The following is a 25,298-nucleotide window of genomic DNA, read 5'->3' as shown; positions in this document are numbered from 1 at the left end:
CCTGAATGGATTAAAAAATAATTATAATGAGTACAAAGCCCAAACAATAATTACTAAGTAGTTGGACTAAACACGCATTAAAGTTGAAGTTTGTTGCTAGTACTCAGCAAGGATGTAATTTGATTTGTTATATTTTATTCTAAATCAAAATTTTAATTTGGAATCTCTTCTAAAAAAGTTTTTAATTTAGAATGAAATTTTAGAATATGAAAGTTAAAATAGAAAATATTTCTTAAAAAATTAATATAAATGGAATATGGAATGAAATTATAAAATAAATTTCATATTCCATTCCATATTCTGACTTTTTTTTATTTTTTAGTCATATTTGAAATATGATTATGTATAAATTTTTGTAATGGTAAATATGCTTATAATACTCATTGCGTTACATTATGGAGTAAGAAAAAAAAAAAAAAATCATCCAAATACCACAGTCAACTGTTTAATGTGATCTTTGTTCCATTATATATTATGTTGAACAAAATATCACCTTATTGTTTAGTTAGAGAATTCATATATTATTTAATTGAAAATTCATATATTGTAACAATTTACTTTTTACCTTTGAGTCTATTATTGTGTTTGGACTTATGGTATCTTATTTTGTGGTTTATTATATTTAAGACCATGATTTAAATTGTGTTTGTGCATTTTAGAATTATATTATTTTCTTTTATTGAAGGTTGAATTATTATTTCTTAATTTATTTTCTTAAACTGTATTTAAATTACGTTTATATATTTGATTTAGAATTTTCTCTTCTCAATAATTAATTATCATTTTGATATTTTATAATCCATTTAAATAAATAAAAGCAACTCCTTATTTAGTTTAAAAATTTTTAAAGGTTAGAATTTAGAAATATTAAAAATATGTTTGGTTCTTATTCTTATTTGTTTAATAAAAGAGCATAAGGATATTTTTGGATTCATATCTCATTCTCTCTCGAGTGAAAATATATGAACTTCAAATTTTATACTATATATAAATGTGAGAATATGGAAGAATAATAAGATTTCCTATAATTACCTTAGATTAATTTAGAGCTTCTATTATATCAATTTAATTGGAGAAAATATGTGTATGTATTTTTTGTTTTGATATGACATTATTATTGTCTAATAATTTTTAAAATTAATAGAATTTGATGTTTTTAATTATAGGTTCTCATATAATATTGTTTTCTATAAGGTAAATCGGAAACCTTTAAAATATGTAAACACTTTACTGTTAGACTCTATTAGTTCAATACAATAAAATTAAAATAAAAATTTTAAAATATATTATTTCTCTTTGAATTTTTTGGAGATAATGGTGTACACTTATTTGGACTAGTTACACATTATTATATTTGACTAATATCATATAAAAAAGTTTATCTTTTTTTAATCTAATGAAGTCTTATTAAACAATACGCTATAAAAGTTTGAATTAATGAAAAAATGGCTATTTGGACATATTTGCTATTTTTTTATTTTAAGTTTTTATATATTAAAGATGAAATGATGAAAACATTCAAGAGCTCTCTTTTTATTCAATATTTTATTATATTTTTTAGAATTTTATTTAATTTTTCTGTGATTTCATTAAATGTATTTTTTTAAAAGAAATATAAAGATAATTATACCTGTGATATTTTTAAGTTTTTTAAACAAATACATAGAACTTTGAAGTTTTTGAATCTAATCTCATATATATCTATCTATAAACTTGAAGAAGGATCTTCTTTACCAATATTATTGTTTGTGCATTAATTTTTAAATTACATATTAGTATTTATTTATGTTACTTGAAGCTTTTTTTTTAGTAAAGGAAAAATCTTAAAATAATTGGAATAAAAGTAGTTGCATGTTAAATATAAAATTAGATATGCAAAAAATTTTTAGTTATTTTTAAATAAAAGTAGTTGCATGTTAATTTAACGAGTAAAATTGCTCTATTTTTTTCAATGAGTTTGATTTTTTATCATTATTTTTGAAATAGTAGTCCTTTTATTTTATATTTTATAAAGTATATTAAATAAGAAAAATATTTGTATTTTTAATTTTAAATAAGTAAAAATATATTTTAATTTTAATTATTTTTAATCAAAATAAATAGTAATATAATTTAATAACAAAATTTATTTAAACAATATATTTATGCTTCACAGCTCAAATGCGCAGAATTATGAGTAGAATATTAGATATTAGTTATTGTATTTTAAAATAGAAATTTAAAATCAAGTCAAATTTAAAATCAAATTTAGATTAAAGAGATGAAAATCTCTTAAAAAATTATTATTTTTTCAATTAGACGTTAAAGTGCAATACATGTAATAAAAAAAATTCATTATATAAATAAAGTACAATATAAATTAATTATCATATTTATTATAATCTAAATAAGAATTTATACTTTAATATTATATAAATAAAAAATTAAACGAGTTAAAATGAGTATATAAAAAGAAAAGTCAACATGAAATGCACGTCATACAAACTAATGTATTTTAATCGAGTAAAGCTAAAGTAGTATTTCGATATATACAGGAATGTAAAAAAAAATTTTCCTAATATGTTGTCGTATAAATTATGAAAATAGCTCTCTCTTTTAGATAATTATTAAATTTATTACAAATATTGAATATGAATAGTACTCGAATCTTGGGCTTTTGAGTCCAAGTGCCTCAACTTTAGCTATAACAAAGGCCGTCACAGTAAGGAGATAACTTTACCTCCTTCTCAGGTGTCAAGCACCAATATCTATGGTATTCAAATCTTTCTAATGGTTAACTCCTTTTTTTTTTTTTTTTTTTTTTTTTGTAAAGAAATGGTTAAATCTATTTTAAACCTCAGAAATCTCCTAATACTAAAATAAATAAATAAATAAATAAAAAGCCCCATACTCATATCATATTCATTAGAAAACACCTTAACTTAAAAGAAAAGGGGAAAAAAAAAAAAAACTAAATACATAAATTCGCCCTGTAGTTTTACAAAAAAATCTTATGGCAGCTTCAACTTTTATTTTGATCAGTTGAGCACTTTAACTTATAAAATTGTACATGTTAAATACTTTATTTGACCAATTAAACACCTTAACTTATACAATTAGATCGATTAAACACTTACTGAAAAATGAAAAAAAGTAAAATTATTGTTCTAAAAATTATATTAACTACACATCAAATCAATATTTTGCAAATAAAAATAAAAAACCTTAAAATTTATTGGTTTTAGTATAAAAAAGTGTAAAATTATTATAAAAAATGAATTTCAAAATGCCACAAGGTCGATTTTATATTTCAATTTGGCGCAATGTTTTTTTTATCAAAATTCAAGAGCTAAATGATGTATTGAGCCAAAAAAATAGCAACAATCTTTCATCATCATCGTCATGGTCATCGTGGAAAAGCATCCATTATGTTAACTATTACTTTAGGGTATAAAATTGATTTATATTTTAATTTATACATCAATTTATTATTATTTTTTTTAGGATTCAAGAGGAGATTTGAATATAAATTTATTGTCAGATTATACATGCACTTACTATTAGATTATATCTTGGTTTGCATCAATTTTTATTTTTTAAGTCCATCGTTATCATATTAAATTGTGGTTTTTCACATTACAAAATTGATATTCGATTCAACTATGAACATTTGATTTATATGCTCAGAAACTTAATTATTTATATTTAAAAAATCTACCCCAAAACATAATTGATAGCAAATGTATGAACAGATCCATTTTACATTATTTTGATAGATTAAACCTTTTCTTTACATTCGTGTAGGATTCAGGAATTGATTTTATACATACATCTCACTTCATTAAAATGAAAAACACATCTTATTGAAAGGAATGATCATAGTTCGGTTTCAAACCAGAATCAAATTGAAATCAAACCGATTAAAATTGATATTAAACCATGATCAACGATTTTGCTTCTAAAATCGTAATTGAACCGTGAACTTAAGGTTCAGTTCCGATTTTTCATTTTTTGAAATCGAAATCGACGATTTTAGTTTAAAATTGGCGGTTCTAGTTTGAACCCGTGAAAATATGTTCTTAAAAAAAAACTCCCAACTTATTTTTTTATTTTATTATAGTTTTTTAAAGTAATTTTAAGAATTTTAATTAAATTGATTTAGTTTTTTTCAATAGTAATATTTATTATTATTATTATTATTTATTCAAGCTACAAATCTTTTAAAAATATTTTAAAAAGTTTAAAATATATTATTTAATTTCGGTTTAAAACCAAAAAAAAAATAAAACCGATGGTTCCAAAACCATCTTAGAAACCGTCTAAAGTCGGTTCGATTCTGATTCTAACTTTTTTATAATCGGACCCAGTAGTTTTGAAATCCAAACCAATGGTTCAGGAACCACATTCATGCCTACTTATTGAGTGTAAATAATTTCATTTCTAAAACCCAATTTTGGATAAAGATAATATAATTTATACCTTTTTTACCCATAAAAGTTTGACTTTCCCCATGTTCATCTATTAGTTACAAGAAAAGACTAGCTATTCTAGAAAATGAACATATATTTGTTTTAACCACATATACATGTACATACAAAAATACATACAAACATACATTACTTATGTATCTAATGTATCTATATGAATATGTCCATTTATATATGGTTGAAAAAAAAGGGGAGTAGGGAAGAAACAAAGAAATAGAAAACAAAAATTGACTAGACTCATATTCTAAGTTTCCTAGTTAGAAAGGAAAGCTATGAAGTGATTATTATAGGCATGGAGAAGGTCACTTGTTTTTCTATTCCCATCACCTACTGATGTGTAATGCACTCCAATGTGATTTCCTCGTTAGTTTCTGCAACTTGTTCATTTGTTACACTTTTTGCTTCTTCCTTGTTCTTCCCCCATAGTACACCGTAAAGCCCACCCACCAGCAAAATTGCCCCACCAACACTGCCATAGAGATTAACCTTTGTCAATTGAAGAAGAAGAAGACTGGATTATGGTCCATAATTATATGCTTAAAGAAATAAAAGCAATAAGGTCAATTGAAGATACGTGATCATATGGTCACATAGTAGATTATAGTTAGTTAAGTAATTACTAATTAGCTTTTTTTTTTTTTTTTTACTTAATCACAAGTATCCCAGTCCATTGAATTAGAACTAAATTCTAGACCGGGTCGGCCTACTAAAGGGTAAAATGTTCCCAGCGAGTATTTGCTCCATTTATGAGGATCGAATTCTTGATCTCTTTTTAACCTAAGGGAAAATAATGCCGAACCACTCATTTCAATACTTGTTGGTAAATTGTTAGTTAGCTGTAATTAGAGAAATTAGCTTTAAATTATAGAAAAAGGCAAAGATTAGACCTTCCCCAGTGAAGGGTTTCTTTCCACAAAAATGCCGACAAGATGGCAGTAATAACAAGTGCTAATGGAGTGAACATTGATGCAAAAACTGGGCCTTTCTTCTCTATTGTCCATACTTGCAACCAGTAAGAAATTCCATTCACCACTATTCCCTGTCATTAAAATTATAATAATGCCTCAAACATCAGAAAATTTTTTAATTAAATTATTAATTTATGGGAAACAAACAATGGAATCTAAATTTAAGTGCAATTAGTGAAATCAAGTCTAATACAGGTTTTCTAAGGAATCGTCCTATCCCTTGGGAGGAAGTTGCAATCAAATCTGAATGAAAAGGAAAAAGAAAATAATAATAAAAGAAATATTCCACTTTGCATTTTGAAAAAGTGGGTTGCTTAATGAAGTAATCCACTATAGTTGATTTAGGGGCCCATCAATCATGATTTCCAATAGTCTAATGCAACAAAACATCCAAGAAAGTTAAAGACATAAACTTTGGGACATTAAAATTAATGCCAGTCTTAATTGACCAAGAGAGCGGTTACTGTATTTACACATCATATATAAAATAGCCTGAGTGAAGATTTTAAGATATTTTACCTTTCTTAGCAGAATATACAACTGCATTTTTTTTTTCTTTTTCTGGCTTATTCAGAGTGATGAGCCTCAAACATTAACCGGCACTACTAGAAATGAGTCAAGTAACTTGTGGGCTATATACGATGCTCGAGTTGATAACAATTCATTTGAACTCGGTGAATAGCGGGTCCATTACTAATTTACAATTCTACTCTTGCCTTCATTAAAGATTTAATATGCATATATTAAAGAGTGGTATGGTGGAGTATAGGACATACACAGTAGGCCACAGCAAGAAGATGAACATCCCATCCAAGCTTCCATGCTGAAGGATTCCTCTCCACAGCAATGGCCCAAAAAGCTGATTGTATGCAGCAAAAGAAGCATTGGAGAGCTGTGAGACGCAATTTTGCCGGATATTGCTTCACAATGGGACCCTAAAAGAGCACAGATAAGAACTACACTATTTAATAACATAGAAATAAACCAGTCAGCTTTGACTTAGTGGTAATGGAGTCCTATTGAACTATGAATTTTCAATTTTCAATTAAAGAAGTTTAATTAATTAACTAGAAGAAATGAAAGAAAGAGAGAAATTAAAGAAATGAATATATGTATATATAATTACTTACCTGCAAAACAAACCACAGAGACCACAATATATTGGCTGAGATCATAAGGAGAGACCCTTTAATCCACTCTTGTGTTGAGCAACAATTCTTCATGGATGGGTTATGATTAGAAGTGTCTTGATACCACCTCATGAACTTCAATGGAGGTCCTTTGACGAAGGCAAAAACTAAAGCCCCAGAGACTGTTATTGCTGAACCCAATAACTTCGCAATCCCATGCACATGCCATATGGAAATACTTTCTATCCTGAAATTGATATATTTTTCAAGAAATTAGATATATTATCCTTTAAATCTTATATTAAACTAAACTGCAAATTTCCGCTTAGTAATTTTTTGATACAGAAGTAAACACAGCAAGTCTGAATAGTAATTTTAGAATCATTTCGAGGTTTTTAATGTTGATTGCTCAAATTATTCAAAAAAAAAAAAAAAAAAAAAAAAAACACAGAATTCACCTTAATAGGGCAGCCATTATAAAGGTAATGGCAGGAATTATGTTAGTGGTGGCAGCAGCAAATGTCGCAGTTGTGTTGTTGATGGCGACATAGTAGAGGTTCATACTCATAGCAAGTCTGCAAAAATTCGAATTTTCAGATATATAAATCTATCTGTCAATGCAGAATTCTTCTCTTCACCAATTTAAGTTAGTAGAAAACCATACCCAAAAAAGGAAACGAAGAAGATTTTGCAAAGTAACCCATTTGATAGAGGAGGAGCTTTCTTGCTGCAATTAATCCAAATTCACCAATAATTAATTAACAAAGTAACAAGGTAATTAAGCCCAAAAATAATGGAAAAGCAGAGAGAAACCTTTCAAGAAAGAAAGCAAATGGAGCTAATGCAACTGAGGCAAAAGCTTGACGATAAACAACAAAGACAAAAGGGTTCATTCCTTTAGAAATTGCTGCCTTAGAGAACAAAGCCATTCCTGCATATACAAACTGTATAAAGAGCACTGAAATGTAAGGCTTATTGCCTTCTATAACATTGGAATAGTATATCAGACTCTTCATTTCTTGCACTGTCTTTGACCTATTCTTGGAGAAATGCACTACTGATACTCTTTAAGCATCACAAGCTCTTCAATATATAGGCTAGGGTCTCTGTGTGTGTCCCTCTTCTTTTCTGATAGTACTTTTTTATTTTTAGAAAAAAAAGAAAAGAAGTTTTCCTTTTATCTTGGGCCCACTAAAAATATGTTTCAAGTGTATCTTCTTCTACATCCTCCACTATAAAGGACCTATGCATGATTGATGTAATTAAGTTTTTACGGTGTTATGAGTAGAGACCGTACCGGATATTTCTAACGAGAAACAGTGGGGAGTTGGGACAATTATATCGGAGAAGCGAAATAAAATTTTTTAAAGTCTTTAGAGGGCTAAATGTAATGTTTCTATATTTTGAAAGATTAAAATATAATTTTTTTTTTTTTTTTAAATTTTTTGGTCAGCCACAGCCCTTTTGGACCCCAATGGAGCTCCGCCCCTGACTCGAAGGATAATGTTTTATTGCCTATGTAAATATTGTTGGATTTTACAAGAATATGAGCAGAAGTATTAGATAATCTTACCTTTGGGATGCTTACGAAAATTATTAAATGAATATTTTTTTATTAAAAAAAGATTAAGTGGTATTAGAAGAACATAACTTTCTTTTTTTTGGAAGGGAAAATAACTTCCCTTTTAAACGGAAAAAAATTCCAAACATTAATAAATTTATTATAATGTTATAAATACATATTTATTAATTTATCAATCATCGATAGTCATTATTATTACCTCTAATTATCACCGGCAACACAGTTATTACCGGTGACTTCTACCATTTACTATTTTTATGTTCTTTTTTATATTTAATAATAAATTTTTACTTCCCATAAGGAGTAGCTTAAGTGGTATAAGATACATTTCAATAGAGCTTAAAAGAAGAGTAAAAAAAAAGAAAATTTAACATATAGAATTTCTATAATTTAAATATATGTTTCGATAGTCTTATAAATTGAAAATTTTAGCTTATTTTAACTAATTTCAATATTCGAAGTAAAAAATAGAAATGGGTTGATTAGAAAATATTTTTCAATGAAAAAGAAAAATATTGAATTATTTTTCAGAAACAAGGACTCAACTTAAACATGATAATATATCAATTTTGGTTCAATTTCAAACTGAAATAAGTAAAAATGAATAAGATGGAAGTAGTTAGTGTCATTCTAAAGCCATTCTGGTAAATGGATAGTGGGATTTTGATCGAATTAAATAAATAAAATTCTATATATGAATTGTGAAAGCTAACTTGTAAAATACAATCAGACCTCAAAACAAAAAAACAAAGAAAAGAAGTAACCCATTTAGGGCTATAGTGTACACTTTCTCAGTGTCCTAACAATAATGCAAAAGTTACGGGTACAGGCGTAGAGACTTAAGGGCCATGGCATCCCAAGAAATTGTTTAAAAAAAATTAATCCCTTAAAATATAAAAAAATTATATTTAGGCCTCTAAAATTTTAAAAATTTTTATTTGGCCCCTAAACAATTTTTTCTAGTCCCCTGATGTAGGTCGTTTCAGCTTTTCAGATAACATATATCTTGCTTAATGATTGAACTAAAGATAATGGGACTATTTGGCAATATTAATTCCCTTAGTAAGTAACTGTAGTAGTTGTTAGCTATTAGTTTTTGACTCTGTATTTGACAACAGCTTTTTAAATAGCTTTTAGCGTTTTGATTGATATTTTTTATAGTGTTTGGTAACACAAGTTTTGAACAAGCTTTTAGAGGTTAAGGTAGTGCTTTATAAAAAGTTAACTCAAGCAATGTTTAGCATTTAGCATTTTATCAAAAGTTATTCAAACAATTAACAGCTAAACGGTACTAAAACAATTAACAACTAAAAAATAATTAAATTTACTGAATAGACCCTTTAGCTAATAGCTATTTATATAACGGTTTAAATGAGAAGTGTTCGGTAAAAATAACTATTCATTTAAAATGATAAAAACGAACATTAATTGTTTAATTAATTGAATTCAAGGAAAAAAATGTGTATGATTTTCCTAGTCGTCTCAGCCGTTTAAACTACATAAATCTTACTTAGTGATTGAACTAAAGATAATATGTATCTCTAAGAAGTTGATGAACTCTTTCAAAAAAAAAAAAAAAAAAAAAAAAAAAAAAAAAGAAGTTGATGAAAATCTTTGTTTAGTGACAGTATAGAAGTCCTGTAGGCATGCGAACTCGTGGAAAGCACCAACAAGCGTGTGACGCTTATTAATTAATGATGATATTCTTATTCAAAATGAGTCGTATCGTAGACTAAGAGCAGCATTGCCACCATTTAAATCAATAATAGGTAATAAACACAAAAACCCCATTATGTCATTCAATTTGTTATTTGTGGATCTTACACCACCCCCCCCCCCCCCCCCAAAAAAAAAAAAAAAAAAAAAATCCAATGTATATCATGTTGGATATTCCCTGTTTTAAGTGGTAGTAAGATATATGAATTTTAATGAGATTTGTCTATGATTATGTCACCAGGCCTTGCCCAGCAATAATTTTTAATATAGTGTTTAATATTTTAATTTAGGTTAAAACACTCTCTATTTTATTATTTCGGGTGTAGCTTTTATATAAGTGTTTAGAATTTGAGAAACGCAGTTTTTATATGAGTGTTTAGAGTTTGAATAAGAATGTTATAAAACGTTACTCCCTTAAACGTTTTGATGAAATATAAATAAAACAGTTCCTACTAAGAAGGTATTTTGTTCAACTGATTCATACACTTAATAGTTGACTTTTAAATCAACAATTGATAGTTGATAGAAGTCTCAAGTAGATATTGATTCTGCCGGTTACATTTTGAGGTTTTTTTTTTTTTTATCACATAGTAATTGATTTGTATTTTTATTATATTTGGACTTTTTTAACCTTATAAAAATAATTAATAATAAAATTATTTTTTATCATTTTATTTATATTATTATAAAAAATTTAGTTAATCTATTCTATTTATATAATAAATTAAAATTAAAATAATATATTTACCTTTAATATATATATATATATATATATATATATATATATATATATATATATATATATATATATATATATATATATATATATATATATATACCCTTAATCATTTTACATTTTAATAGCAAATGCTGTAAAATTTTACTAAACACCAACATTCACCGTATAGAATTAGTGAACGATTATTTTTAGCGATAGAAAAATCGGTTGCTAAAAAGCTTTTTTTTAGTCAAGCATATGATCGATTTTTTTAGAAGAAGATCGTGGCAATTTGATTTGGCATTTCACTACCCTTTTTATGATTTCTGACACAATTATTGATGTCAAGGTTAGGCATGGCCACGGTTCTGATTCCAAAAAATTTGGAACCAGAACCGAATCGAAAATTTTCGGTTTCGGTTCCGGTTTGGAATCGAATGGTTCCGGTTTCGGTTCTGGTTCCTTAACGGTTTCAAAATCGACGGTTCCAGTCGGTTCTCTAACCGATTTTTGGTGAATCACATAATTTCAAATTTTAAATTTTGAAGACCGGTTTTCAAAATTTAAAAATTTGTGAAAATTATTTCTAAAAAAAAATACACTTAAAAAATTAAAAAATTCTTCAATTAAATTTATGTTTTTTGAAAAGACTTGAACTTAATTATTTTTTTAAAAAAAGTCTTCAACTAAAATTATTTTTTGTTTAAAAAAGTTGGAACATAATTTTTTTTTTTAAAAAAGGGCTTGAGCTTAATTTTTTTCCTACATATCCTCTTGGGGTTTAGAGGAATCAAAGCCCACGTAGTTCTTACTTACCTTGTACCAATTTTACCCCTTTTACCTTATTCGCTATTTCCACCACTGGTTGATGTTCCCGTTGAGGACCCATCCTAAAGATCATATAAATCTTCATTTTCCTTTAGATTTTCTTATGCTCTTAGTTCGGCCTTACCCCAACATCCACGCATGATTGTGCTTCTAGTGAATCGGGTGTCCTACGAGATCGTGTTTCATCAAGTATGTTTCCTTCTTGATTAAAAGGTTGTTCAACCACAACAGTGGAGACCGGAGCTGCTAAAACTTGTTTTGCAATTAAAAAAAGTATTGGAAATGTATTGACGTGATGACTTCACCAATCTAAAATTAAAAAATTATTATCTGCATAATCATCACCAAACTTAAAAGAAGTGGTTAGATAATTATCAAATTCAGAAAAAGAACCAGGTTCCGTTGGTCTTTTTTGTCTTTGTAGTAAAACGCGTTCAGCAACACCAACACTACTTAACCTTTGAGTTGGAAATTGTTAAATATTGAATTGAGAAGAATTAGAACTAGATGAACTAGAAAATTGAACAAATTCACTATATAATTCTATATATTTTGTCTAACTTCATGCAATACTACATTTTTATTAACACTATCTTCTATATCAAGATTTAATAATTCATAATAAATAGTCAAATATTCACATAAACTTCAATTTTACATTTAGGATCAAATACAATCGCAACAAGATAAATGGGTGGTATATTTTTAAAATAAGATAACCATTTTTTTTTTCATTGAAAAAACACAATCTTTTAATACAAAATCATTTTCAAATTCTTGGAGTGCACTAATAGTATTAATACACATAGGTAAAAATAAATGAGCTATGGGATAATAAACCCCACTAAATTTATAGGTAGCATCATTAAAAATTTTTAAAATATCTAAAATTTTTGCACAAATATCCCAATTTTGTGGATATAAATTAATTTCTTCAATATTATTAGTAACAAATGCACAATAATTCTTTGTATGAAAAAGACTCATTTAATAATTTATATGTTGAATTCCAACGAGTTGGAACATCTCTTAGAAAACGTTTTGGTCTTTTATTATTTTCCTTACAAAATTTGGCCCAACTTTTCATCACTTGGTGATGTCCCCATAAATATGAAATAGCTTTTCTAATTGGAGAAATATAAGATTCAAGAATTTTTAAACCATCTTAGAAACATAAATTTAAAATATGTCAAACACATCTTATATGAAAAAATTTTTCACCAATATTTGGTTCACAAATATTTTTAAGTTCAATAATTGATTTAGTGTTAGCAGAAGCATTATCAAATGAAATTGAAAAAATTTTTTTGTCAACGTATATTCATCTAAAATTGAAACAATTATTCTATAAATATTATTTGCAGTATGTTTATTATCAAAAGCATGAAATGCAATAATTATTTTTTGAATTTTCCAATTATTATCAATCCAATGACTTGTAATGCTCATATAAGAATGTATTTGCCAATGATCACTCCAAATATCACAATAAATTGAAACACGAATTTTCATTTTAGAAAACTCTTTTTTTTCCTTTTTTATATAAAGAAATAATAGTTCATTTTACAGTATTTCTTGGCACTCTTTTAGCAGAAGGATTTAAAACTTTTTGACAATATTGATTAAAACCTACTTTTTCACCAAAACTAAAAGATAAATGTTCCATAGAAATCATTTTTGCTAATTCTTTTTTTTTTTCAGAATATTAAAATAAAGAAATGTTAGAAGATGCGTACCTAGAAATTTGTATTTGAGACCGATCAACTCCTATTTTTGTTGGATGTTTTGTCTTCAAATGCTTCCAAAATGATCCATAGCCGCCCGATTGTTTAAATATATAAGATTTTGCACAATAATTGCAAATTACATAGAACATTTTGTCACCTTTGAATTTTTGTGTGAAATGAATGGCGAATATGTCGGAACTTTGTCTTGCTCTTCGAAGAAGTTGTGTACCTTGCTCTTGCTCTTCCTCTTCCTCTCGTTGTAATTGCTCATTATTAAATTCAGATTCTTGAGTTGAAATTTCCATATTTTCATTTAGATATCCCTCAAAATTAAATCGGTTGGGAGTGAAATCAAAAATGTCGTTTGTAGGGATAGATAAATATTGTGTTTCTCCAATCTTTCCCTTGCCCTTAGCAGAATTTGAGTTTCCTCCACTTGCCATTATATGAAAATAATATATAATTTGAAAAATTGAATAAAAAAAATTAGAGAGAATAATTAGAGATTGGAATTTGAAAAAATTAATTCACAATAAATTGTGAATGAAAATTAGAGAGATTGTAGAGTAGAGAAGAATAATATAGAGTAGAGTGTAGTAGAGTGTAGAAAGAATAGAGATTTTTGTGTGAGGAAATTATAAACGGAATGGAATGAGGTATTTATAATAAATCTAAAAAATCATTTTTCCACAAATACCCTTGAAACTAGCCATTATGTAGCCGTTTATAGTTGTTGGGAGGGGTAATTAAGAGATTTCATAACAAATTTTTTTTTAAAAAAAGGCTGCTGACAGTTTGTAACGGCTAGAACCGCCGGTTCGACCGGTTCGAACCGGCAGTTCTAACCGCAGGAAAACCAGTAGTTCTATCCGGTTCCGACCAGTTTTTGGAACTGTCAGTTTGCAGTTCCCAAAATATTAGAATCGAAATTGAACTGTATACCTGCGGTTTCAGTTCCGGTTCGGAACGATTCCCGTTCCCATCGATTTTGGTTCATGTTCGGACCGGTTTCGAACCACTGGTTCGGGTTCTGGGAACTGTAATATGGCCATGCTTTTAGTTGAGGCTCCTTTAAATAACTTGATTGCTATTAGCTCTACTAATTATTTGTTTGGGTGAATTCTATCCATTGCAATTACATATACCATTAATTTACGTTATGTTTGAATTGATGAAAAATATGAAAGGAAAGAAAATTGAGAAAAATTATGCGATCCATATACAATTTTCTCTGCAATTTGAAGAAAAGTTAGAAGAAATAATTAGAACTATAAATTTATCCCTATTTGTTGTATGTTTTGGAGAAAAAAAAGTAAAGGTTAAATTCATAATTTTACTATTAATAAAATCGGTTTTCCACCAACAAGGTGTTGGTTGAGGTGGTTAGTGACCTCAATACCTTTAAGAGAGAAAACACGAGTATAATGTCTGGAAAGGCACTGTTGGGAGTTTGTTATACAAAAAAAAAAAAAAATAATAATAATAATAAATAAATAAAATCATTTCTCCTCCTTACTTTCCTCTCAAAGTTAAATATCTAAATATTACGGTTTATAGATTTTTCAATCCTAACCAAAGCATTTAATCAATGAAATCAAACTAAATCAAACCGCACCACGGTGCGGTTTGATTTAGTTTGATTTCATTGATTAAATGCTTTGGTTAGGATCTGATTTGCAATTTGATGCCATTAAAATAATTTAATAATTATTTTAATTATAATTAAACAACATAATGAATTCGTATATGACTTATCATATATAACATAAGAAAAAAATATAACTAGCAAAAAATAATCAATCGTTCGATAATATAAAGTATAACATATAAAATATCAGTTTTTGCATTTAAATTTACAAAAACAATAAGATTATATATAATTAATATTTGTGATCCACCAAAGTGTAACTTACCAATAAGAACTTATCTATAAAACAAATAAATTTCTTTCAATACTATAGCATTAAGAACATAAGAAATGACATAGAAAAGTTGTCACGTTCACAAGGTGTATTTTCAAAGTTTCAAATTAGACAAAATATATAATAATTAAATTAAAACAATGGTATCATAGAATATTAATGCAGTCTGATTTAGTTTAAACGGTTTACACCAAACCAAATTATTTTGAAAGCGGTTTAATAAATTATTAGCCAAACCAAACCTTTTCAAAAGATAAATCATTCAAAACTGGCGTTTAGTGCAGTTTGATTTAATTTTTCGATTTAAATCATTTAATGCTAACACCTAGATTTTTTTGCATTGGATAAATATACATTAAGTAAATGGCTCTTAGGCAAATGTCATAATCAAGGCTTCATATTTTATTAAATGTCATAAAATATCAAAAATTGAGAAACTAACACATTTGGTAAAAAATAATTTAAAAATATCAAAAGTAATCTCTTCCCATCAACCACCCAACTTGTTAAAGAACACAGTGTTACTATCCCTAACCCATAACTAATGCAACTCACATAATAGAAAAGAAAACCTGACAGCAGCCCACTTCTCCATATCTACAATCGCTCTGGAAAAATCGGCAAGATCCTTGGGAAATCCCTCAATATCATGCGATTTCCAACTGCGATTTACATTATCTTCAACCGCCATTCAGCCAATCTTTAGGAAAAAAAACCCTACCTCAATTCGTTTAAGAGAAGAAAAACGACAAGAAAGGAAATATTTTGCAACTAAACTCCACCAAGTCGCCACCATTCTCTGAGATTCAAAGGTTAGTACCCATGTTTTTACTAATAATGAGAATGCATGTGAAAATATGAGTTCTATTTCATCAAGTATGTACACAGATCTACAACAAAAAAAAAAAAAAAAAAAAAAAGATTTTATGGGTTTATTTGGGCAAATTGATGATTGATATTGTACGGACATCTTTCTTATATAGTTTGTAACAAAAATTGAGGTTAAAAAACCTCACAAATATATTCTCTAGTTCTAATAGAGGGTTGTAAGTGAGCATTTTTTTATAATGTAAAAATAAAGAAAATATTTAGTTAGATTTTGGTAAATGAGTGTCAAAATTGAAGGGTTGTTTGGCTACAGCTAATACAGTATATATATACATATTGGTTAATTGGTACTGTTGAAATCTTTGTAATTAAAGTAAATATTGTGTTTCCTAGTTTAGGTTTATTCCTAATTAGTGTAAAGATTATGTTTCCTAGTTTAGGGTTATTCCTATTTAGATTACTTCCTATATTGGAACAATTTTTGTATATATATAATGGAGTAGAGGTTGAAAAAATATAACACAATTGAAAGAAATATAACATATTCTTTCCTTTAATTTCTACATGGTATTAGAGCCATTGCCGTGAATTTTTCGGCAATGGTTTCAGTTTGAAATAGGGCTGAGATACACACAGTACCGCCGGGAGTGGGAGTTGGCCGTCACCGCCCAGCTCAGAAGGAAGAGGGATCGCCGATCGGCCCTCCATCCAAGCCGCGTCGCCGTTCGACCACGCGCGTGTGCACAAGCGCCTCCAGAAGATTTCGGCCATTCTTCACGCTCCGGCGCATGCGGCTGTTTCCGGCGAGCTTCGTTGACGTTTCTTGTTCCGACGAGCTTGACTTGTCGTGGCGATTTTCCCCTACTGTTCTTCAGCACCAGTTTTGCGTTTGGAATTTTTTCCATTTTTTTCCAGTGTATTTCTGCCACTGCTGTTTGAATTTTTTTTTAATCTGACAGTATGGGTGACGAAAAGAAGGTGGATATAAGTTTTCACTCAGAGAGTCTCTCACTTCAGATTAGTCTAGTGAAGTTAGATGGAACAAACTACCTGGCTTGGTCTTGGTCTTGGTCTTGTTTATTATTTATTGAAGCAAGAGGTTTGCAAGGATATCTTGATGGTGGAGTGACTAAACCATTTTCGACAGATCCGGATTTTAACAAATGAAAATTCGAGAATTCTCTTATTATGTCTTGGTTAATAAATTCTATGCAGCCAACTATTTCCCGAGGATATTTGCTTCTTGATACAGCTAAGAAGATATGGGATGCTGCTTCACAGACGTATTCACAAACTGAAAACTATGCTCAGAGGTATGAATTGCGACAGAAAGTTCATGAAAACAAGCAGGGAGATCTGACCATATTTTGCTGAACTCAGTGGGTTATGGCAGGAACTAGATTATTATCAAGACTTTCAAGCAAGATGTACTGATGATGCGACTCAAGTTCAGAAGTTGATTGAAGTAGAACGTGTGTATGATTTTCTGGCTGGCCTAAATAACGAGTATGATTAGATTCGAGTCTCAATTCTTAGACGAGATCGTTTTCTATCCTTACGACAAGCATACTCATTTGTACAACAAGAGGAGACTAGAAGGAACGCTATGGTTCACAGATCTACCATTGACAAAGTAGGGTTGATTGCTAATTCTGCAAGAGAACATATCCAGGCTGCAAAGAATAGTTCTTCAGATAGAGATCAATTATTTTGTGACTATTGCGGTAAGAACAGGCACACTAAGGAGTTCTGCTAGAAATTACATGGACGCCCAACTAAAGTGCGTGGAGGAAAGCGGGTCGGTTCTTCTAAACCACAGGCACACATATCTGATAGCGGAGCTTTATCTGAGGAACCATCTACTGTTGGAAGCTTTTCTAATAAGGAGATTCAGTCCCTGAAATGATTATTGTCACAGCTTGATTCGTCCTCAACTCAAACTGTGGCCTCCAATTTTGTTAATTCAGGTAATGCTTTCCTTACCTTTCTGCAAAAATTGCAAAACCCTCTTGGGTTATAGATTCAGGAGCAAATAAACATACAACAGGCTCTAGAAAACATTTCCTCACATATTCTAAATATCAAGGCACAGACAAAATTCGCATTGCGGATGGCTCCTTAGTACCAATTGTTGGCACAGGTTCTATTGACTGTACTTCCAATATTAAACTCTCCCATGTTCTTCATGTTCCCAGATTTCCTATTACTCTATTATCTGTCAGCTTAATCACAAAAGCACTTAATTGCAAAGTAACTTTTTACTCGACCCATTGTATATTTCAGGAACTGAACACGGGGAGAATGATTGACAGTGGTAGCTTGCGCGATGGACTGTATCTGTTGGATGACGTTTGTCATTTTTCAAATTCGAGTACCAGTCAAGCTTTGTTAGGAACTTCTAGAAATCCTTCCGATGAAGTTATTCAATGGCATAAGAGATTAGGACATCCTTTTTTTTTTTTTTGTTTTAGGACGTTTATTTCCCACTTTGTCTGCTAAATGTGATTTTAATTCATTAGTATGTGATGCTTGTGAACTTGCCAAACACACCAGTCATTCTTATTCTCCGATTAATAATAAAAATTTGATTCCTTTTGCTACTATTCATTCTGATGTTTGGGGTCCTACTAAAACTGTCTCTCTTTCTGGTTATAGATGGTTTGTGACCTTTATTGATTGTTGTACTAAATTGACTTAGGTTTATTTGATGAAAACAAAAAATGAAGTTTTTTCATGTTTTCAGAATTTCCATAAAATGATTTGTACTCAGTTTGATGCGCATGTTAAAATCCTAAGAACTGATAACGGTACTGAATACATGAATGCAGATTTTCGTACCTATTTAGATTCTAATGGTATTATCCATCAGACTAGTTGTGTCAATACTAGTGCTCAAAATGGAGTAGCGGAAAGGAAAAATAGGCATTTACTGGAAGTTGCTAGGTCCCTTATGTTCACTATGAATCTTCCCAAACCATATTGGGGGATGCTATTTTGACTGCTGCTTACCTTATCAATCGTATGCCTCTTTGTACTTTGAATTTTAAAACTCCATTAGAGGTTCTTTAAGGAAAAAACTCTTATATTGTACCTCCTAAAGTCTTTGGATGTGTTTGCTTTGTTCATCAGAATGGTCTCAGCAAATTAGATCTTAGAGCCTTGAAGTGTGTGTTTGTTGGTTACTCTACTACTCAAAAAGGATACAAGTGTTATCATCCTTCTTCCAGGAAATACTTTATGAGTATGGATGTTACCTTTCGAGAGTTTGAATCTTATTTTTCTTCCCAGTCACCTCTTCAGGGGGAGAAATATCAGATGGAAGAGGTGATGGATGACATTTCTTTCCAAGGGGAGATTTCTGTAGACATAGATAGTAAAAGAGAGCAACCACCCAAATTTTAGGAAGATTGGATAGACCTGATTTGAAAACCTACATACGACAGACTAATACAGATACAACCATGGAGCATGAGACTTCTGATCAACCATCCTCTCCAATTTCAATCCCTGAAGATATAGAAGAGCAAGAATTTGGTGAGTCTTCTTTAATTCCTGTTGATTCTGATCCTAATCTTGATTTTAGCCCTTCTGACAATGACCTTGATATCCCTATTGCTCTTAGAAAAGGAGTTAGAACATGCACTAAACATCCCATCTCCCATTTCATCTCCTACAATGCTCTGTCCCCTTCCTATAGAGCCTTTGTTTTGTCTGTTTCTTCTATTTCTATACCGCAGGATTGGCAAGAGGCATTACAGGATTCAAAATGGAAGGCTGCAATGGTTAAGGAGATGAGAGCTTTGGCAAAAAATGAGACATGGGATCTTGTAACTCCTCCACCAGGAAAGAAGCCAGTTGGATGTAAATGGGTGTTCACAGTTAAACATAGGGCAGATGGTTCAATTGAGAGGTACAAGGCTAGATTGGTAGCCAGAGGATTCAGCGAGACCTATGGTGTTGATTATCAGGAAACATTTGCCCCTGTAGCCAAGATGAACACAATCAGAATTTTGTTGTCTTGTGCAGTCAATCTTAACTGGGAGTTACATCAATTTGATGTTAAAAATGCTTTTCTATATGGTGATTTGAAAGAAGAGGTGTATATGGAGATTCCTCTTGGATTTGATGATGACAAAACTAGAGGAAAAGTTTGCAAGCTGAAGAAGTCATTATATGGGCTAAAACAATCACCAAGAGCATGGTTTGAAAGATTTAGTAAAGCTATTCTTTCCTTTGGGTATATTTAGAGCGATGCTGATCATACTTTATTCATTAAACATCATGAAGGTAAGATCACGTTGCTTATTGTGTATGTTGATGATATAGTGATGACTGGAAATAATGAAGAAGAAATGACTCACTTGAGAAATTTGTTAGCTAGGGAGTTTGAGATTAAGGATTTGGGAAAGTTGAGATATTTCCCTGGGATAGAAGTTGCCAGGTTAGAAAAAGGGATTTTTATTTCTCAGAGAAACTATATCCTTGATCTCCTTAAAGAAACTGGTATGTTAGGATGTAAACCTGCAGAATCACCTATTGAAGCTAATCATAAGCTTCAAGCTGGAGTGAGAAGTTCAGTTCACGTTGGCAGGTATCAGAGATTGGTTGGAAGGTTGATTTACCTTGCCCATACTAGACAAGATATTGCCTATGCTGTAAGTTTAGTGAGTCAGTACATGCATGACCCTCAGGAGTCTCATTTAGAAGCAGTGCATCGGATTCTGAGATATTTAAAATCAGCTCCAGGTAGAGGACTTTTATTTTCTAAACATGGCCATTTAACAATAACAGGCTATACAGATGCGGATTGGGCTGGTTCCCTTAATGACAGGAGATCAACCTCAGGTTATTGTGTTTTTGTTGGAGGAAACCTGGTCACATGGAGAAGCAAGAAGCAGGCTGTTGTTGCAAGGTCCAGTGCAGAAGCTGAGTATAGAGCTATGGCACAGCGAATCTTTGAACTTCTATGGTTGCGCAGATTAATGGAAGAGTTAAAGTTGGTTGAAACAACAAATATATCCTTATTTTGTGATAGTAAAGCAGCCATCAGTATTATGAACAATCCAGTCCAGCATGATCGAACTAAGCACATAGAGATTGGTCGTCACTTTATAAAAGAGAAGATAGTTGAAGGTTTTATAAGCGTCTCCTATATAGCTTCAAAAGAGCAACTAGCTGATGTTTTCACAAAGGGTTTGCATAGCAAGTTGTTTCATACTTTAGTTTGCAAGTTGGACATAAGTAATATCTATGCACCAACTTGAGGGGGAGTGTTGAAATCTTTGTGATTAAAGTAAATATTGTGTTTCCTAGTTTAGGTTTATTCCTAATTAGTGTAAAGATTATGTTTCCTAGTTTAGGGTTATTCCTATTTAGATTACTTCCTATATTGGAACAATTTTTGTATATATATAGTGGAGCAGAGGTTGAAAAAATATAACACAATTGAAAGAAATAAAACATATTCTTTCCTTTAATTTCTACAGGTACTTTAAAATATAGAAATATGTTTGGCTACTGTAAATACGGTATATATAAAAAAACCATTCAACAACAAATGCTCATTGATATGTGAGTGTGAAAATAACTGAACTGTGGTATATATTCATATATACACGATTTAGACTATGATTACATACACATTTATAACCTGATTGAAATATATAGATGCATGTTTGGGTACTGTAAGTACAGTAACTATCGGAATTAGGTAAATCAGTGTTCAAGGATTGGTATCTTCTGCTGATAAAAATACAAAAGATATGACTATCTTAATCGAATGTAAATACAGTAAATATATGTGTATATTGTAAGTCATTGTGCAAATTGATGGAATGGTAGTCAACTGTAAATACCGTAAATATATAAATCTCTATAAACCCATTATGCAATTTGATGCTATTTGGGATAGTAAATACATGAAATACACGGGCGCGCGCGCGTGCACACTCACATATATATATGTGGTATATTGTTGTATGACTTGATGAGAATCAAATTGATATATTTGAATAATTTGTAAAAATTAAACAACGTGTATAAATAACTGTATTGCAGTAGATATGCATATACACTAAATCATGCATGATTTGTAGATTTAACTATTATTAACTAGATATTGATATGTTTGCAGCATGACATAAAAACAATATGGCAAAAACAAAAATGCCATAAAAAGAAACACCTACCAAAACAAAGCAAGCTAGGACTGGTATACCATCAACCAAAGCAAAGAAGAAAGGAAACCAACCACAGGAGGTATAATTTTATCTACCTATATCTACAGCATATATAAAAAAGCAAAATATGAATATATACCATTAACGAATGCAATATATTAAAAAACATGCAGGAAAATTTTGCTAGACTAAAAAATAAATGGGACCATAAAGTGCGGTTGAACAACCAGTGTAGCTTCAAAGTAATTGACGATATAACAGAGAAGTTAACAAAATGTCAGTTGAAACTCTTCAAGCAAGCTCCATTCGGTAAATTTCTAATGATCAACTACCCAGAAGTATTCCCTGCCAAGTTTATACGGCAGTTGATCTACATGCAAGCAAAGAATAAATATCCGAATGAGATCACATTCTTTATTGATGAAAAAGAAATATCTTTTTTTTAAGAACATCTCAACTTTTAATAAATTGCTTGTTTTATTGTTTAAAGTACCTTATTGAAGTATGAAGTGTGAACATTTTAAGATTTGAATTCATCTGCATATTATCTCTTTCTTAGATATAATTCGACTTCTTGAAGTAATAAAAGCAAATATGGTATACATGTATGATATTTTATATTGGTAAACATATTGAGATATATATATATGACAAACCAAGATCTACATAACTTAAAACGATTACACTTTAATAATTCAATCTAAATTGATAATAATAACACTTAAAGGATCCTGGCAGAAAAAGAAGAAACGAAACAAAGAAAAGAAGAGCTGGCTAAAAAAACGGCAGCACAAAAAAAAAAAAAAAATGGCAGCATTAAACTATGAAACTCATACTAAAGGAAATATTAAGCAATTAAAATACTGATAGTAAAAATAGAAAATTAATAAAAAAGGAAACACAAAGCGATTAAAATTCTGATTTACTAACAAACTAATGCTTAACAAAATAAAAAAAAAGGCATAAAAGTAAAAACAAATCCAAACTGACAATGTGAAAAGTCAAACTGACATTCTCTAAATGTAAGTTTCAAAATGTGACATCTACTAAAATTACCCTTAAGTAAATGACATATAACGAGGAGAGTAAACCAACTAAAATGACTTAAACCATTTTGTGTTAAGTATAAGCTAAATTCAATATAAGCCCAAACATTAAATGAACTAGTAATTGAATTTGATTAATCTGGTCCAGGGCCCAATTCTTAACAAAACCAAAACAGTCCTTGAAACATCTCTCTCGATTTCAAGACTTCCAAGCCGTAGTTCATAACGAAGTAAAATTGAGTTTTCCAATATTTTTTTCTAAATAAAACAAAATTGCGATTGTTTGGTTTTTTTATTATAAAATAAGTGGATGTTAAAAGTCTGAATTCTTAATTATTGCGAACTCTATCTTCCTCATTAGTGCAGGAAGTTCCACTTATGTAATTGTGCACTTATGTAACTATATATATGTAGTTTCTCATCAATAATAAATATACTCCCGTATTCTCTCACATGTTCTGCTCTTTATTCCTTCTCTTGCTTCTCTCTAGTTATATATTATTTTATAACATGTTATCTACCGTTGCAAATTTTTGTTCATTCTATCGCTCTCTTAATCAAATCACTTAAAAAGAGCATAACTTTTGGTTTGCGAAAACTAAAGTTAAGGTTTAAGTATCTTAATTTATTCATGGTGATAGGTAATTCCCTGTGCATTATTATGGTTAATTATTTAATATAATCAATTCAAGAAATAAAATTTTAGATTTCGTTTTGTGTGTATATTAACTTTTAAATTTTAAAGTTAAAAATTTAATATTTTGACTGTGTATTAGATTTCGTTTAGACTTCGTACGTATATCAATAACTTTTAGGGATCATGTATATAATCAATTCGTTATTGTGTGTGTATAATAACGTTAGCTCTTAAGAATATTTCTTTTTTTTTTTTTTTTTTTTAGAATGTGTTTTTGATCTGTAATAGGCTTCACATGCCTATTTTTCTTTTTCTTTTTTTAATCGTCAGTTTGTAGTAATTAATAATTATATCTTTGTCACGGTTTTGGTTAGTTAGTTTTTATAATTTGAGAAGTGTATGTATTGTAGTATACTTCATCTGTCATTTGATTTGTTATTTGGTTAATATAATTATTTTGTTTTGTTTTAATACTTATTACTATGTCAAATTACAGCCTTTATACTACGGAAAAAAATTATATGTCATGAATTATTTATATGTTATCAATTTTCAGAACTGATTGATTTATTTTTAAATATAATTAATAATTGTCGTTAGTGTATTTAGAACGATATCAACCATTGATCTAAAATTATCAATGATATTTATACCTCGAATATGCTCTTGAAGTAATAATATTGAGAGAAGTTTTAAGAGAAACTTTGAATTTATTTCATGTCCTTTTATCATTAAGCAAAATAAAGAGCTCTTAATAAATATCCGAAACTCGCTTAATTGTATTTGCTTAATTCCATGAAGTGAATGGAATAATAATATATAATAATGGACATGGAAATAATGAGATCCATCCAATTAGATTTGATGCTTTTTCTGAAGTGAATACAATAAGTGATACAAATAAATGTGTCTTATATGGATATTGGTTACGTACTTGTACACTAAAATATTGAAATGCAAATTTGGTTTTAGTAGTAAAAAACTATTTAAAGACTCTAGAAGAGCAAGTATTACTACTTAAATGAATGAAGTTTATGCATTTTTCCAAATATATTCATTAAAATCTGTATAGATAATAATTTAAATAAATATGGTTGTAAACTAGAAGTTTGCAAATCCGAGTACTTTATTATTTGGTATGATCGATTGGACTATCCCGATCAATAATAATGTGAAAAAAGAAATCTTATCCTTATGTAGATATTTATTGAAGAACCAGAAGTTTCTTCAAACCTATTGAATTTTTCATGTTTAGTTTATTCTCAAAGATTATTGAGCAATCACCAAAAGTTCAAATTGAACTGCTTGCATTTTTTTAGAATATATAAAGTGGAATTATTGATTAATTCATCTGTGGATTGTTTGGATATTGTATGGATGCATCCAAAAGATAGTTACTGTTGCGGAATTTAGCGTGGTAATGGATAAATATTTAGTTTCGATAATTGATGATAAAATGAGAAGTAAAATAATAAATGGAAGAGACACAAGATTTACGTGGAAACCCTCCAATGTAGAGGGAAAAAACCACGAGGCGAGAGAGAAGTAAAT

General features: G+C 29.4%; 1 protein-coding gene and 1 long non-coding RNA gene across 3 annotated transcripts; one reads left to right on the top strand and one right to left on the bottom strand.

Annotated features, from left to right (window-relative positions):
* Positions 1-4,540: 4,540 nt before the first annotated feature.
* UMAMIT22 (nodulin MtN21 /EamA-like transporter family protein) lies at positions 4,541-7,643 on the bottom strand. 2 transcript variants are annotated; one of them, XM_012210621.4, is made up of 7 exons: positions 7,378-7,643; positions 7,229-7,291; positions 7,023-7,139; positions 6,565-6,811; positions 6,211-6,369; positions 5,354-5,505; positions 4,541-4,935 (listed from the first exon to the last, which is right to left on the bottom strand). In XM_012210621.4, exons 1-7 carry the CDS (start codon positions 7,578-7,580, stop codon positions 4,794-4,796), a joined length of 1,083 nt encoding a protein of 360 aa, XP_012066011.2. In that variant the 5' UTR covers positions 7,581-7,643; the 3' UTR covers positions 4,541-4,793. The 2 variants fall into 2 exon arrangements, with proteins under 2 accessions (XP_012066011.2, XP_037497634.1); XM_037641706.2 differs by lacking the exon at positions 5,354-5,505.
* Positions 7,644-15,586: 7,943 nt separating this feature from the next.
* On the top strand, positions 15,587-22,574 carry LOC149493571 (uncharacterized). The gene is made up of 3 exons (XR_016322698.1): positions 15,587-15,869; positions 22,019-22,143; positions 22,238-22,574. It is a non-coding gene; the product is annotated as an uncharacterized LOC149493571 (long non-coding RNA).
* The last annotated feature ends 2,724 nt before the right edge of the window (positions 22,575-25,298 follow it).

The sequence above is a fragment of the Jatropha curcas genome, chromosome 9 (genome assembly GCF_041381405.1).
Source record: "Jatropha curcas cultivar XTBG-Jc1 chromosome 9, XTBG_Jcur_1.0, whole genome shotgun sequence".
Lineage (NCBI taxonomy): Eukaryota > Viridiplantae > Streptophyta > Magnoliopsida > Malpighiales > Euphorbiaceae > Jatropha > Jatropha curcas.
This window is presented reverse-complemented; position numbering and strand designations above follow the sequence as displayed.

Excerpts from the sequence above, each read along its gene's own strand:
- UMAMIT22 (XM_012210621.4), bottom strand. The coding sequence starts at position 7,580 with ATGAAGAGTCTGATATACTATTCCAATGTTATAGAAGGCAATAAGCCT. Across the intron at positions 7,292-7,377 it reads TTTGCTTTCTTTCTTGAAAG|CAAGAAAGCTCCTCCTCTAT; the intron begins GTTTCTCTCTGC and ends GATTAATTGCAG. Across the intron at positions 5,506-6,210 it reads TTCTTGCTGTGGCCTACTGT|GGAATAGTGGTGAATGGAAT; the intron begins GTATGTCCTATA and ends TTTTAATGACAG.